The 15,053-nt window shown below is 38.3% G+C and overlaps 1 protein-coding gene across 1 annotated transcript in view; it reads right to left on the reverse strand.

Moving 5' to 3' along the window:
• PPME1 (protein phosphatase methylesterase 1) overlaps positions 1–15,053 on the reverse strand; it is a 68,884-nt gene that overhangs the window by 1,953 nt on the left and 51,878 nt on the right. The window contains exons 6-9 of the mRNA XM_082411320.1: positions 13,688–13,842; positions 12,704–12,794; positions 8,306–8,371; positions 2,569–2,789 (exon numbers count right to left, since the gene is read on the reverse strand). Coding sequence (XP_082267446.1) covers positions 2,569–2,789; positions 8,306–8,371; positions 12,704–12,794; positions 13,688–13,842 — 533 coding nt within the window. The remainder of the gene's footprint in view (positions 1–2,568; positions 2,790–8,305; positions 8,372–12,703; positions 12,795–13,687; positions 13,843–15,053) is intronic.

Genomic DNA, 15,053 nt, shown 5'->3' on the forward strand with positions numbered 1-15,053 from the left:
GAAATCTGCTAAGAGAGTAAACTTAAATGTCCTCAAAAACACACACAAAAAAGGTAAATCTGTGAGGTGATGGATGTGTTAACTCATTGAGGAGTATCCTTTCACAATGCATCTGTTCATCACATTGTACACTTTAAATATCTTACAATTTTAATTGGCAATTATACCTCAATAAATCTGAAAAAAAAGTCTATCTATACAATGGAATATTATTCAGCCATAAATAGGAATGAAGTACTGATACATGCTACAGCAAGAATGAACCTGGAAAACACTATGCGAAGGTGAAAGAAGCCAGTCATGGAAGATCACATATTGTGTAATTCCACTTATATTAAATGCTCAGATTAGGCAAATCTGTGGAGACGGAAAGTAGATTAGTGATTGCCTAGATCTGGAAAGGTTGGAGAGAAATGGGAAGTGACTGCAAATGAGTATGACATTTCTTTTAAAAGTGACAAAAATGTTCTAAGATTAGATTGTTGTGATGGTTGCACAACTGTGACTGTACTAAAAATCACTGAATGGTATACTTTGGATGAGTTACCTTTCAATAAAGCAGTCTGAAAAAGAGAGGGACTTATGCATAAAGGAATATCTCCTGGACAAGTGAAGTTTATTCCTTTAAGGATCAAAGCTTAAATGTTTTCCCTTTCTTTTCTGTATTTTAACCATTTTGTATTAGATTCTCCCTATCCCCAATAAAAATGTATAGCTTGTTTTCTTTTACAGAGCAGAGTGGATGCAACTGACCTCTTATGTATGCCTCAGGGTCATTTGAAACACAATTTTTTGTATTGTGCTAAACAGAGATGCCCCTACGAAGCTGTGCCCGGTTTTTTTGTGTTGTTGTTGTTAAGTTTAATTGGCATTATTAACATTTTCTCCATCATTTTTATTTATTTATTTTTCCTTTATTGAGCTATAACTGACATACAACATTGTTTAAGTTTACGGCGTACAACATGTTGATTTGATACATTTATATATTGCAATATGATTACCACCATAGTGTTACCTAACACCTCTAACATGTCACATAATTATCATTTTTTTGTGGTGGGAACAATTAAGATCTAGTCTCTTAGCAACTTTGAAGTTTATAATACAGTGTTGTTGCCTATAATTACTGTGCTGTGCATCAGATCTCCAGGACTTATGTACTAGTTGCAAGAAGTTGTGACTACTGGAGTGTCTCTGTGTCCTTCCTCAGGTGGAGACTGTTTAGCTATGCTCCTCACTGACTGATATGCCTCAGTCTGTTCTCCTAACAAAACTGCTGGAGTTCATAAAACCCCATATAATAGGCCCTATAAAAAATTATACGGAAAAAATGAGTTGGAATTAAAAATCAGAGGATCTAGATGTGTTTCAGCACTAACATTTATATGTGACCATAAGCAAGTATCTGCATCTGAGTTGTAAAACAGTGCTAATATCTACAATGCAGAGGCAAAATGAGAACCAGAGATATTAATGTGAAGCATTCAGTATAGATCCTAGCACATAAAAGGTAAAACGTAACTGATAGTTTGTATCAGTCTCAAATCTACTAAACACTACTTGATTACCTTGAACAAATCTCTGAGTCTCAGTTTCTATAGTGTTAACATGTGAGAAAAGGTCTCCCCTCGCCTCACAGAGTGTTGGAGGGCAAATTGATCATGCATTATTTATAATTTTGTAAACTCCAAAGAGGTACAAAGTATTATTCATTGATCTTAAGGATGACAAGAAGATCCTCATTAAATTAAAAATACTGTTTAAAAAAAATGCACTCTCCTCCTTGCTAACACTAGCATCTCCAAATGCAAAGGAATATGTGGTATACACCAAGTATACATAAGTAAGATTAGTAACATCTTACTAATTCCCTGTCATTAGTAAGATGTTCATAATCCATCCCAGAAAGTCTGTGGCTCACACTCACTCATCATTTCCCAGAAAAAGCACCCCTTCCCACTGCTGTCCTCAAATCAGTTGCTCAGCAAGTTCTCACAGAACACTCACTATGCACACAACCCTGAGCTATACGCTGAAGGAAATTCACACAGAACATCAGTTCCTGCCCTCAAAATACATAGGTTATTTTTGTTGGGAGACAATTCTTATGTTATTAGAGGTCACTGAATCTGCATTCTAGGGATGACTATCAGGAAACCATAATATTTTGAATGTGGCTTATGAAAATCAGTTCTATGACTTGGTCACAACTTCAGAAAAGAAAGTGCTAAGGTGTGTCCTACAGACTCTCAGTGCTGTACTGCAGAGGGACTAATATAAACTGGGGTCAGAAAGCTTCCCCAAGGAGATACACCTTGAAAGATGGGCAGGATCTGGATAAGTTTAGGGTAGACTGGTACGAAATGGGATCTTCTCATGAGATAAATCACAGGAACAGAAGCACAGAGGTGAGAAAGGACCTGATGAGACAGCAGTCTGCTTGAGGGTAGGGTAGTACTGTAAGTTTTATGTTCCAATTTGTCAGAGCCATCAACAGTGCTTTATATCTTATGGTTAATCTAAGTATCTATTACGATGGTATCTTTGTCTCCTAAAATATCTAACGATGGACAAAAAGAACAATGTTACCTCCCTTTCGCACCTTACACACTTTTGAACCATTCCCTACCCCATCCTTCCAAGAATACAGGCCTTCACCCACCTCCATGTCATCTTCCTTTTTCCTTTTGTTTACTGACTCACTTCCTTCTTCGTCTTCTTCTTCTTCCTCTATGATTCCTTCTACTATAGATTTTGAGCCTTCTGGACTTGTAATTCCTTCACACCTATGTTTTTTTAAAAAAAAAAGTGTTATCACACACCTCTCTTCTACACACAAATTACCTTAGAGATGCTGATATTTATGGCCTTTTATAATCAAATATTAGTTAAAACTTAACAGTGCTCCTGGGAGAAGGAGGGTGTGAAAAATGTGCATTTTAAAATGTACAAAAGTTGACCAGGACTGTGGAAGTCATCACCAATGTTTGACTATACTCCAAGGGCTGGTTTCCAGTTCCTGCAGCGTATATACTGACCCACAGAAGGGAGTAACCGTTTCCTGAGGCATGGTGACAAGAGTTTTATTGGCGTTATCTTATATAATCCTCATAGTAATCCTATAAAGTAGCTCTGAAGAGTTAAAAAACTTGTCCAGGATCACTTAGCTCATGAGTAGATGAGGCTGGGAGGCAGATCCAGGCCCAATGAACTCTAAAGCATAGTGCTTTTCTACTGTACCCTGCCTGTAGTAGAACAAGGCTCAAACAGATTGGTAAAAGGCCCCCACTTTTAATGAGCTGACAGAAACTGGCAATTACAATAACCAGGGCCACTGGTGGTGCAGTGGTTGAGAGTCTGCCTGCCAATGCAGGGGACACGGGCTCGAGCCCTGGTCCGGGAAGATCGCACATGCCACGGAGCAACTAAGCCTGTGCACCACAACTACTGAGCCTGCGCTCTAGAGTCTGCGAGCCACAACTGCTGAGCCTGCATGCTGCAACTACTGAAGCCCATACTCTGCAATGAGAAGCCACCACAATGAGGAGCCCCTGCTCGATGCAACTAGAGAAAGCCCGTGTGCAGCAATGAAGACCCAATGCAGCCAAAAATAAAAATAAATAAGTAAATAAATTAATAAAAAATAAATTAAAAAACAATAACCAGGGCCAGATAAACCTTAGAGATTAGCACATCTGATGCAACCAATTATTGTTGTTTTTCATCTAAAAATATTATCTCTATTATGTAATTAGGTAGAAAAATTATTATAGGAATAGCTGGTACCATAATTCCTTTTAAAGAGAACTCGGGGCTTCCCTGGTGGCGCAGTGGTTAAGAATCTGCCTGCCAATGCAGGGGACGCGGGTTTGAGCCCTGGTCCGGGAAGATCCCACATGCCGCGGAGCCACTAGGCCCGTGAGCCACAACTACTGAGCCTGCGCATCTGGAGCCTGTGCTCCACAACGGGAGAGGCCGCGACAGTGAGAGGACCACGCACCGCGATGAAGAGTGGCCCACGCTCGCTGCAACTGGAGAAAGCCCTTGCACAGAAACGAAGACCCAACACGCCAAAAATAAATAAATAAATAAATAAAAATAAATTAAAAAAAAAAAAAGAGAACTGGGAAAAAAATACATCGACAAGTGTTAAAGGTAAAACCTCAACAGCCTATGCAGCAGCTAGGGCCAAGGTCTGCTCTGCATGATAATTTGTTATTTTGCCCTTGAAAAGGGAGAGAGAAGGGAGGAAAGGAGAGAGAACAAGCAAGACAAAAAGAGACTGGGATAAATTCAAGGGTCAGTCAAGCTTCAGTGGTGCATTTTTAAGAATAACTTCTCCTTCTCTGTCTCCTCTACCAAACCTTCAGTGACCTGTATGTTCACAAGTGTTTTGTTAAGTGGGGGTTTTCTTAGGAACTTGGGGTGTCAAGTTTCACATCTAGGTCAAAGTATCAAAGAAACAACATGTGCTTTGGGAGTGGATTGGGAGGTCCAAGAGAATTATACCTAGATGAAGAAGGGCAAGAAGGTTCCAGCAGATATCTATGTCACAATTAAAACACAGAGACTCTTACATACATAGGTTTACATATTTAGAGAAAACACCACTTGAAGTAAAAATTTACAAATCAGCGAACTACCTGCATACAAGCCATGTAAATTAACTCCCTTCCAAAATGCTTTACCACTGCTTAGACAAGTCAGATCTCAAAATATTTAAGCATTGAAAAGTGAGCAGCCTCACAGCTTATTTAAAACCTCTGCATTGTGCCTGCCAGATATTACTACTCAAATTTCCCTTTCCCTTTTTATATATTATGGCTATAAAATCCGTAATATAGGCCTTGAAGTCAAAAACACGGGAATTTGAATATGAGCTCTATCATTCATTAGCTATGTGATCCCGGGAAAGTCACTTTACCTTTCTGAACTTCCATTTCCTCCCCTATAAAACAGTAGTTACCTTGAAGAGGTATGGTAAGGATTAAATGAGATAGTGCAAATGAATGAATGAATGAATCTAGGTAGTGATCATCAATGGCTACTAACATTAAAAAAATAAAAGAGACAACCAGACCATTATGTGCCTCCTGATGGCAGTATACAATATCACCTATACTTGCAAACAAATAAAAAAACCAAAATAACAACAAACAAACCTAAGATTGATCAAACCTCTGATCTAACAATTTACAGAAAATACAGGGAATAAAGGAACATGTTAAATTACACCTTGAGGAATCAATCAGCAAATCCAGATTGTGGGAAGTTCTACAGGGCAAACAACTAGATTTCCTCAACAAATAAATTGCCAGGAAAAAAAAAGAGAGTGAGAAGTGGAACCTATAGATTAAAAGATACTTAAGAGATTTATCAATCAATTGCTATGTATTTACCTTATTATAATTCTGGTTTGAACGAAAAAAATTTATGAGATAATCAGGTAAGTGAATACTAAAGACCTTTGATGATATTAAGGAAATGTTAATTTTTTTAGGTGTGACAGCGGTCTTGTGACTGTGCTTAAAGTGTCCTTACCTTTTAGAGCACACCAAAATCTCACAGAGGAAATTATGTTTATCTGAAATTTCTTTCAAAATATTTTGTCCTTAGGGGAAATAAATAGGGGCACAGATGAAACAAGACTGTCCGTGAGTTCATAACTGTTGAAGATGGGCAATGGGTACATTGGGGTTCATTATATTATTCTACTTGTGTACGTTTGAAAGATTTCCATTACACAAGGTTTTAAGTTTTACATAGCGTATATAAAATACCTTGCACAGTGCCTGGCAAATAGCAGGCATTCAATAATGCCATTATCATTTTCATCAACTCTTGTGCTGTTTGTCCTGGTGGGCAACATTTTCCCAATTCACCTAAAGTTTATTTTGTGACTATATAGCAATACCCAGGACTGATGTAACCCTATCCAGGAGGATCAACTGGGCTAAATAATCTTAGCTCACCCTTAAAATCTGGCTTTCACTCAGGCTATGCCAAAGCTTTTATAATACAATTTCCTCACAACCAGGTTTGGCTTAGAAGGAGACTCTTATCAGAATAAAACCATATACTGGCACAAAAAACAGAAATACAGATCAATGGAACAGGATAGAAAGCCCAAAGATAAACCCACACAGATATGGTCACCTCATCTTTGATAAAGGAGGCAAGAATATACAATGGCGAAAAGACAGCCTCTTCAATAAGTGGTGCTGGGAAAACGGGACAGCTACGTGTAAAAGAATGAAATTAGAACACTTTCTAACACCATACACAAAAATAAACTCAAAATGGATTAAAGACCTAAATGTAAGGCCAGACACTATCAAACTCTTAGAGGAAAACACAGGCAGAACACTCTATGACATAAATCACAGCAAGGTCCTTTTTGACCCACCTCCTAGAGAAATGGAAATAAAAACAAAAATAAACAAATGGGACTTAATGAGACTTAAAAGCTTTTGCACAGCAAAGGAAACCAAAAACAAGACGAAAAGACAACCCTCAGAATGGGAGAAAATATTTGTAAATGAAGCAACTGACAAAGGATTAATCTCCAAAATATACAAGCAGCTCATGCAGCTCATTATCAAAAAAAAAACCCAATCCAAAAATGGGCAGAAGACCTAAAAAGACATTTCTCCAAAGAAGATATACAGATTGCCAACAAACACATGAAAGGACACTCAACATCACTAATCATTAGTGAAATGCAAATCAAAACTACAATGAGGGCTTCCCTGGTGGCACAGTGGTTAAGAATCTGCCTGCCAATGCAGGGAATACGGGTTCAAGCCCTGGTCCGGGAAGATCCCACATGCCGCAGAGCAACTAAGCCCATGTGCCACAACTACTGAGCCTGCGCTCTAGAGCCCGCGAGCCACAACTACTGAGCCCATGTGCCACAACTATTGAAGCTCGCGTGCCTAGAGCCTGGGCTCCGCAACAAGAGAAGCCACCCCAGTGAGAGGCCCGCGCACCGCAACGAAGAGTAGCCCCCACTCAAAGCAACTAGAGAAAGCCCGTGCGCAGCAACGAATACCCAACGCAGTCAAAAATAAATAAATTAAAACAAAACAAAACAAAACAAAACTACAATGAGGTATCTATCACCTTACACCGGTCAGAATGGCCATCATCCAAAAATCTACAAACAATAAATGCTGGAGAGGGTGTGGAGAAAAGGGAACCCTCTTACACTGTTGGTGGGAATGTAAATTGATACAGCCACTATGGAGAACAGTATGGAGATTCCTTAAAAAACTAAAAATAGAACTACCACATGACCCAGCAATCCCACTACTGGGCATATACCCTGAGAAAACCATAATTCAGAAAGAGACATGTAACACATTGTTCACTGCAGCACTATTTACAATAGCCAGGACATGGAAGCAACCTAAGTGTCCATCGACAGATGAATGGATAAAGAAGATGTGCCACATATATACAATGAAATATTACTCAGCCATTAAAAAAAAACGAAATTGAACTATTGGTAGTGAGGTGGATGGACCTAGAGTCTGTCATACAGAGTGAAGTAAGTCAGAAAGAGAAAAACAAATACCATATGCTAACACATATATATGGAATCTTAAAAAAAAAAAAAGTTCTGAAGAACCTAGGGGCAGGACAGGAATAAAGATGTAGACGTAGAGAATGGACTTGAGGACAAGGGGAGTGGGAAGGGTAAGCTGGGACGAAGTGAGACAGTGGCATGGACATATATACACTACCAAACGTAAAATAGATAGCTAGTGGGAAGCAGCCGCAAGGCACAGGGAGATCAGCTCGGTGCTTTGTGACCACCTAGAGGGGTGGGATAGGGAGAGTGGGAGGGAGACGCAAGAGGAAGGAGATATGGGGATATATGTATACATATAGCTGATTCACTTCGGTATACAGCAGAAACTAACACACCATTGTAAAGCAATTATACTCCAATAAAGATGTTAAAAAAAAAAGAATGAAACCATAGCTGCCAGCACTGGAGTGAACACTTAATTTAACGTCCTTTCTCTGGTATTCTTCACCTTTTAACACCTACAGTTGTGCTAATAAGGTAATCCACTATTATATAGAAGACATTATTTGGCTTTGGGATTTCTTCAAAAAAGAAGAAAAAAAGAAAATCTATATAGCTGGCCCTAATGAGCTCACTTATAAAAATTATCTAAAATAATGAAGGCATTCACCAAGATGGTAGAATAGGTATATGACAATAAAAGCAATCTGTAATTCCCTCACCATGTTTCAGCCTCTAACCAGCCCAAGGGGGCAAAATAAGACCTACTGTTTGACTTGGCCAACCATTGAGACACGGGCAGACTCCAGATTTCGAATCTGGCCGCTCTTCACACTAGAAGAGAAAAGTGAGACAGGAGAGAGGAGGTTATTCAGCATCCATCTTATCATGTCACCAGGGTCAAATCAATAATTCTGCAGATTCTGTGCGATCTACTAAAAAGGTGTAGTTACCAATGTAGCTTACCATGGAGACTACCACTACTTCCCACTTGGTTATTATGGCTATAAGCCAAGCAGTAAAAATTAAGTAAAGGCATTAAAATCACTTCAGTTCTGCAAATATTTACCAGTAGGATACTATGTGCCAGGCCTGCGCTCAAGAAGCACATAATTCAGTGGGGGAAAGAAACACAACAAATAATTTTAATATAATAAAGCAAGGTTCAAAGGAACCACTTTATTCTAAATGAGGTTAGAGAAAGCTTCCCAAATGTCTCGCCTAAACTGAGGACTGAAGATAAGTTAAGCGGAAGGTAAAAGCTGGGGGTCAGAGCAAAACAGGCAGAAGGCACGTTGTGAATGAAGACACCGTGATGTGAAAAAGTCAGGAGGAGGAGGATTTTAGAAGGCAGAGTGCAAGGAGGAGCAGAGGAGAGTAAAGGAGTAGTGTGACAGAATAAGGATAGGCATGCAGGGGCTAGCTCCTAGAGGGTCTTGCGTGCCATGATAGAACTTAGGAGCTTTGACTCTATAAATATAGATTAGTCTTCTCAGAGTTGGCTAAGGCCCAAGCAAAAAGACATGTCCCAGGGGGAACTGAAAACACCACCTGAAGCAGGCCCACAAGAACACATTTCTTCAAATCTCATTTTTTAGCTTAAAACAAACAAAAAAAATCATATAAAATTTTAGTGTACCCCCCCTTAGATAATGACTTTGTTTCTTATTTTAATGATAAACAGAGGCAATGAGAACTACTACGTCGTTTTTCCACCACAAACTGAATCTACAAATCCACTAGTATTTATAATCATATACTCTGCCTTTGAAGACTGTTTAATAGGTGAAATATCTCTGTTCCTATTCAAGGCCAATGTTGGGCACTGGTTTCCCATCCTCTCTTGTTTATGAAGACCTCGTTTCCTTTACTTATCCTGTCTCTTTCTTATGTTGTTATTTTTTTCTCTAGTGAATACTATAAAACATCCTTTAAAAACATCCTCTAGGGGACTTCCCTGGTGGTCCAGTGGCTAACACTGCGCTCCCAATGCAGGGGGCCCGGGTTCCATCCCTGCCAGGGAACTAGGTCCCACATGCCACAACTGAGAGTTTGTATGCCGCAGCTAAAGATCCCGGCACAGGTAGCTAGCTAGCTAAATGAATGAATGAATTTTAATGAATGAATGAATATTTTTAAAAAATGATCCACATCAAAAAATAAATAAAAATAAAAACCTTCTCTAGCCTTTTAAAAACATGTTCAACCCCATATTCACTTCTAGATCTACCCCATTTCTCTGCTCTCCTATACAACAAAACTTCTCAAAAAAGTTATCTTACATGCTTTCTCCACTTTGTCACCTCCCATCCTTTCCTCAACCAATATCCCCAACTTATATCAGGTTTTTATCTCCTACTTTCTGAGATTTCCTTTGTCAAGGTCACCTCCATCATGCCAATCCTAATGGTCATTTCTTAGTCTTTACCTTACTTGATCTCTCAGCAGCATTTGACCTAGATCCCCTCTCCTTCTTTCTATAAACACTTGCTATGCTGCTCTCTTGCTTTCCTTCTATCTCACCAACTGGGTCTTTTCAGTTTCTTTTGTTGGATCTTCCTTTCCTTCCCAAGCTCTCAATATTGTAGAGTAACCCAAGGCTCAGTTCTTGGATCTTTTTCTATCAACTAGGTAACTGCATTCAATATTTTGGCTTTAAATGTTATCTGTGTGATGATGATTCTCCAATTTATCTCTAGCTCAACCTCTTCTAACTAGTGTATACAAGTGCCTATTTAACATTTTCACTTAGATGTATAATAAGCATTTCAGCTTATCCAAACAAAAATCCTGATACCCTGCCCCTTGCCTGCTCTCAAATCTGCTGTTCTTTGTCTCTACCATTCACCAATTGCTTAGGCTAAAAACCTAGAAGTCATCCTTGAATACTGCATCTCCCCCAACCCCCTCTCCCAACACACTATCCATAAGGTAGTTCTGTCAGCTCTACTTTCAAAATACATTCCAAATATGACCACATAACTTCCTCTGTTGCCATCATAGTCTATGATTACCATCGTTACTCTTTTCTACAACTATGATTATATCCTAACCAATTTCTCACTTTTGTCATCACCCCTACTCCCCACTCCTTCCCCTATTCTGTCTTCCTCAGAACAGCCAGGTGGTGGAACCAAGATGAAATCCATTTCTGACCTTAAACCCAGGCTCTTTTTTTTTTTTTTTAACTTTTTATTTTAATTTGGGGTATAGTTGATTAACAATGTTGTGTTAGTTTCAGGTGTACAGCAAAGTGATTCAGCTATACATACACCTGTATCTATTCTTTTTCAAATTTCAAAGCCCAGGCTCTTAATGACTACACCCTACTGCCTCTCATTTGGATGACCAAGAGGGCAAAAGCAGAAATTCACTTTGCTTTAAATCTTTACTGAATTTAAATAGATTGGTCTTGTATTTCAACACCTTTTTTTTTTCAAAAGAAAATTATCTAGAATAACCAAAATGGCCATGAGTCATAAACTTGATTCAGATATGCAGCAGACACAAAACAAAATTACCAAAAACTTCACTGTATTCTTTCTGATTCTTAGGCTCAGAAAGTATCTAGAAATCAGTGGCTCTCATAGAACCCAGAATATTTTAACATTCAACAAATGGAATGCCTATTCTACCCTACATCTGGCACTAGAATCAAGACTCTATCTCCCCTTAACAAAAGGTTCATCATGACCCCTGGGCTGGTTTGGGTGCCTGTCTTCTGTACCTTCTTCATTGTATTGTGTTTATGCATTTACTTGTATGTATGTTCCCAGTTTTTTGATGATAGGAACTAAGCCTGATTCATCCCCAGTTCTTAGATCAGACACTGACACATCTTAGGTACTAAAAAAAAAAAATGTTTACTGAATAAATTTTAAGTTATTTGGAATAATTTTCTCACTAGTTGTTACTGGGGAAGCAGGCAGAGTGCCCAAGGTTCATGCTGAGCTGGCAGCAGCCGCATTCTCAGTGTTGCTGCTCAAGATGGAGCGATTTTTGGTGCTTCCAAGAGTACATCTTGCATCACAGTAGTGAACAGGGGAGGCAAAAGCAACCATATCAAACACAAATATCATTCTGGCAAGCCATATTTGGCATGAGATCCTCTGTCCTAGGAGGAATCCCTAGGATATATTTACCAGGTCCTTAATTTCCACTTGATATCTCTGACTCAGTAAATAGATACGTTCTGCCTGCTAAAGCAGCCAGCAGTATGCTATATGCTATATGAAAGTACAAAAGAAATAGAGAATAGCTTCTGAACTTATGATGCAGGAAGGGCATTAAGACAGAAATGAAAATTAACAATATAAGCATATCCCTTAAAGGAGGATTAGAAGACTTAAGGGGTAAACAGTACAATATAATACAGACTTAAAGGTCTTTAGCAATTTTGCTGAAGGAGGGACCTGGGTGGTTTGTGGGAGTTATAGGAAGGGTTCTGGAGAGGGGACTAGAAATGGATTTTGAGGGATAGGTAGGAAGACAGGACACTGAAGATATTTTATCCCAAGACTGATATCCTTGGGGGAGGGACAGTGCTTTACTCATCTTTGAATCATTACCCTTTAGCACAAAGTGTTCAATAAATATAAACACATTTAATAAATATTCAAATAATTGATTGAATTAGTGTATAATTAATGACTGAACAGCCTTTACTTAAGTGGAAGCCATAGCCAATTCTGTCAGTAATTTTTACGAGAACCATTTAGCCAAAGGGTTTTTATTTATGCAAAAACCAAATAAAAACTGAAAAGGGAACCCACAACCATCTGTTTCTCCATCTTCTCTGGAACACAGAAAGTGAATCTAGAACCATGGAGCATCAGAGATGGAAAAGGCCTTAGAATCTCATTTAGTCCAAACTCCCACCTTAGAGATGGGAACAGCTAGCCAGCAGATGATCCATAATTATTAAGGTTCTAGGAGGTACTACAGTGTACTGGAAAAAGGATGGGTTTTAGAGAACTGAGCCAAGTCAAACATTTAAAATATATTTTAAAAAATCTGCTCCTTATGTAAATGTTTCCATACATGATACTACAATAAAGCTAAGGCATGGGAACTAAAATATTCCTTTCAACTTGGTGCTTGAGCTGATGAAAAAGGAAAGCTACAATCTAACATTTAAAATATAGACGATATAGATTTGTGGGTTACCTCCATTCAACGGCATTCTCCAGAGACTTGAAGGTTTTAGGACGACCACGTAAGAAATTCTGCATGCTATTAAGTGCATCCATGGCTGTACCTAGATGTTAAACAAAAAAATTTAACCACAGCACTTAAGATATTCTGAGCATTTATACTTAATGAGTCAACTGTATACATCTCCCCTCAATGACAGCAGAATTAAGTGGCACTTGGGGGGAAAAAAAGAAGCAGTTTAAGAAAATTCAGAAGACTGATGTGATAGCCAGCTTCCAAGACGGCCTTCAGTGGTTTTTGCCTCCTGGTATTCAACAGTCCCTCCACACTGAACAGGGCTGGCTGACGTATATGAGCAATAGTGTGACTTCTGATGCTGGGTCATAGAAGACATGGCAGTTTCTTTTTAGATGTTAAATAAAATTATGGGGCATACATACAACTGAAATATTATGCAGCCATAAAAGATGTTTATGAAGAGTTTTTGATGACATGTAAAATTATTACATAATGTGGGGTGTGGGCAAAATGGGTGAAGGTGTGAAAAGTACGAACTTCCAGTTATAAAATAAATAAGTCCTAGGGATGTAACATACAGCATGGTGACTATAGTTAATACTGTACTGCATATTTGAAAGTTGCTAAGAGAATAGATCTTAAAAGTTCTCATCACAAGAAAAAAAATATGTAAGTACGTGTGGTGATAGATGTTAACTAGACATATTGTGGTGATCATTTCACAATATATACATATATCAAATCATTATTTTGTACATCTGAAACTAATGCAAAGTTATATGTCAATTGTATCCCAATAAAAAAATACTGGGAATGCCTCTGCCACAAAATAACATTAAAAAAAAGATATAAAAGACAGAGGAACATACTTCGAGATGAGAGAAGTCAATAATAAATAAAAACAAGATAACAATAATCTACCATGGATGTCTTTGGTAAGTCAAAGATTTTGATTTGCTCAGCACTAAAAAAACTTACCTTCCACAACATCGATCATGCACAGACCCAAGAGGCTTGGCACCAGGTTGGATGATGCTGTGTGGACTGCAATAGCACCACCCATGCTATGTCCAATGAGCATAATTGGAGGAGGAAGGTCCCCATACATGGCTTCAACCACATTGCCAACATCTCTGCAAAGAGAAGGAAAAAAAGCATGGAATGTACTCTGACAACACTGTAAAGATAGTTTTCTTTCCTAACTCTCTCCTTTGATCTGTAACTAACAGTCCTAGGACTGTAAAGGTCTACTGGACCATCTTGCAAATGTACCTATGTAAACCTCCTAACACCCCCCGCGCAGGGTAGCCTCAAAGCTAGCTCTTCTGATAAATGGAAGTTTAAGGACTAAGAACCAAAATGTTCTAATTTTCCTTTACATCACACCTTCACTATTCCACACATTTAGTACAATTACATAAACATATACCTTTATTTTAAACCTAAGCTTGAAACTCTGGACAAATCATTTAACTGCTCTATGCCTCAGTTTCCCCATCCGTAAAACAGGAAAACAATTTTAAGCATTATAATGTAGTGAAGTTTGACATCACAAGATGAATTGCAGCCCCAGTTTATTTTTTACTATGTGGACTTGGATTAGCTACTTAATCTCTCAGATGAAGTTTCAACATCTATAAAATGAAGATAAGAATATCAGTTACTATTCTGGATTGCTCTGAGGATTAACTGAGACACTGAATGTAAAACTACTCTGAAAAGAGTAAAGTACTATTCAAACGTTAACTATTATTTACAATTTGTTATGTAAAGTTGTTTGAAGTACGAACACAAATTTAGTGTTCTGAGAAACTAGAAAGATGTTCAGAGCTAATTTTTATTGGCTTCTGTTCAGTCTTTATGAGTGGATCTATTTAACAAAGTCAAACCTCAAAGCTTTGAAAATGAGAAGTAAAGCAGGAACTTTGGTTTTTATTTGCATACGGGCCTTCTATGCTATAGCAATAGGTAAGTAAGGTGTGTTTCTAGAGACCACTGCCTCTACTGTCTTCTTTTGTGAGTTGGTGAGTCAGTCAACTTCAAAAGACAGTTTTGTCTTGCTGAGTGTCACTACATATCTCAGGCACTCACACAATGTTAGCCAAATACAGCAGTTGTGAATGTAGGGACACAGCCATTCAGATATGGTCTCCACAGTATTCAGAATGGCAAAGGTAAATGTTATTAATTATTTATGAAGGAATTAATCTTAAAAATCTCATACAACAATTACAGATGTGAATAGGGTAGTGTTAGCATCTGCAGACAATCTAAATGGGAGATAAAGCCATGCAATTTTATAAGCGAAAACAAATAATAGTTTAATATTCCTTTGGAGTTAAAG

Source organism: Balaenoptera physalus (assembly GCF_965194825.1).
Source record: "Balaenoptera physalus genome assembly, chromosome: 10".
Lineage (NCBI taxonomy): Eukaryota > Metazoa > Chordata > Mammalia > Artiodactyla > Balaenopteridae > Balaenoptera > Balaenoptera physalus.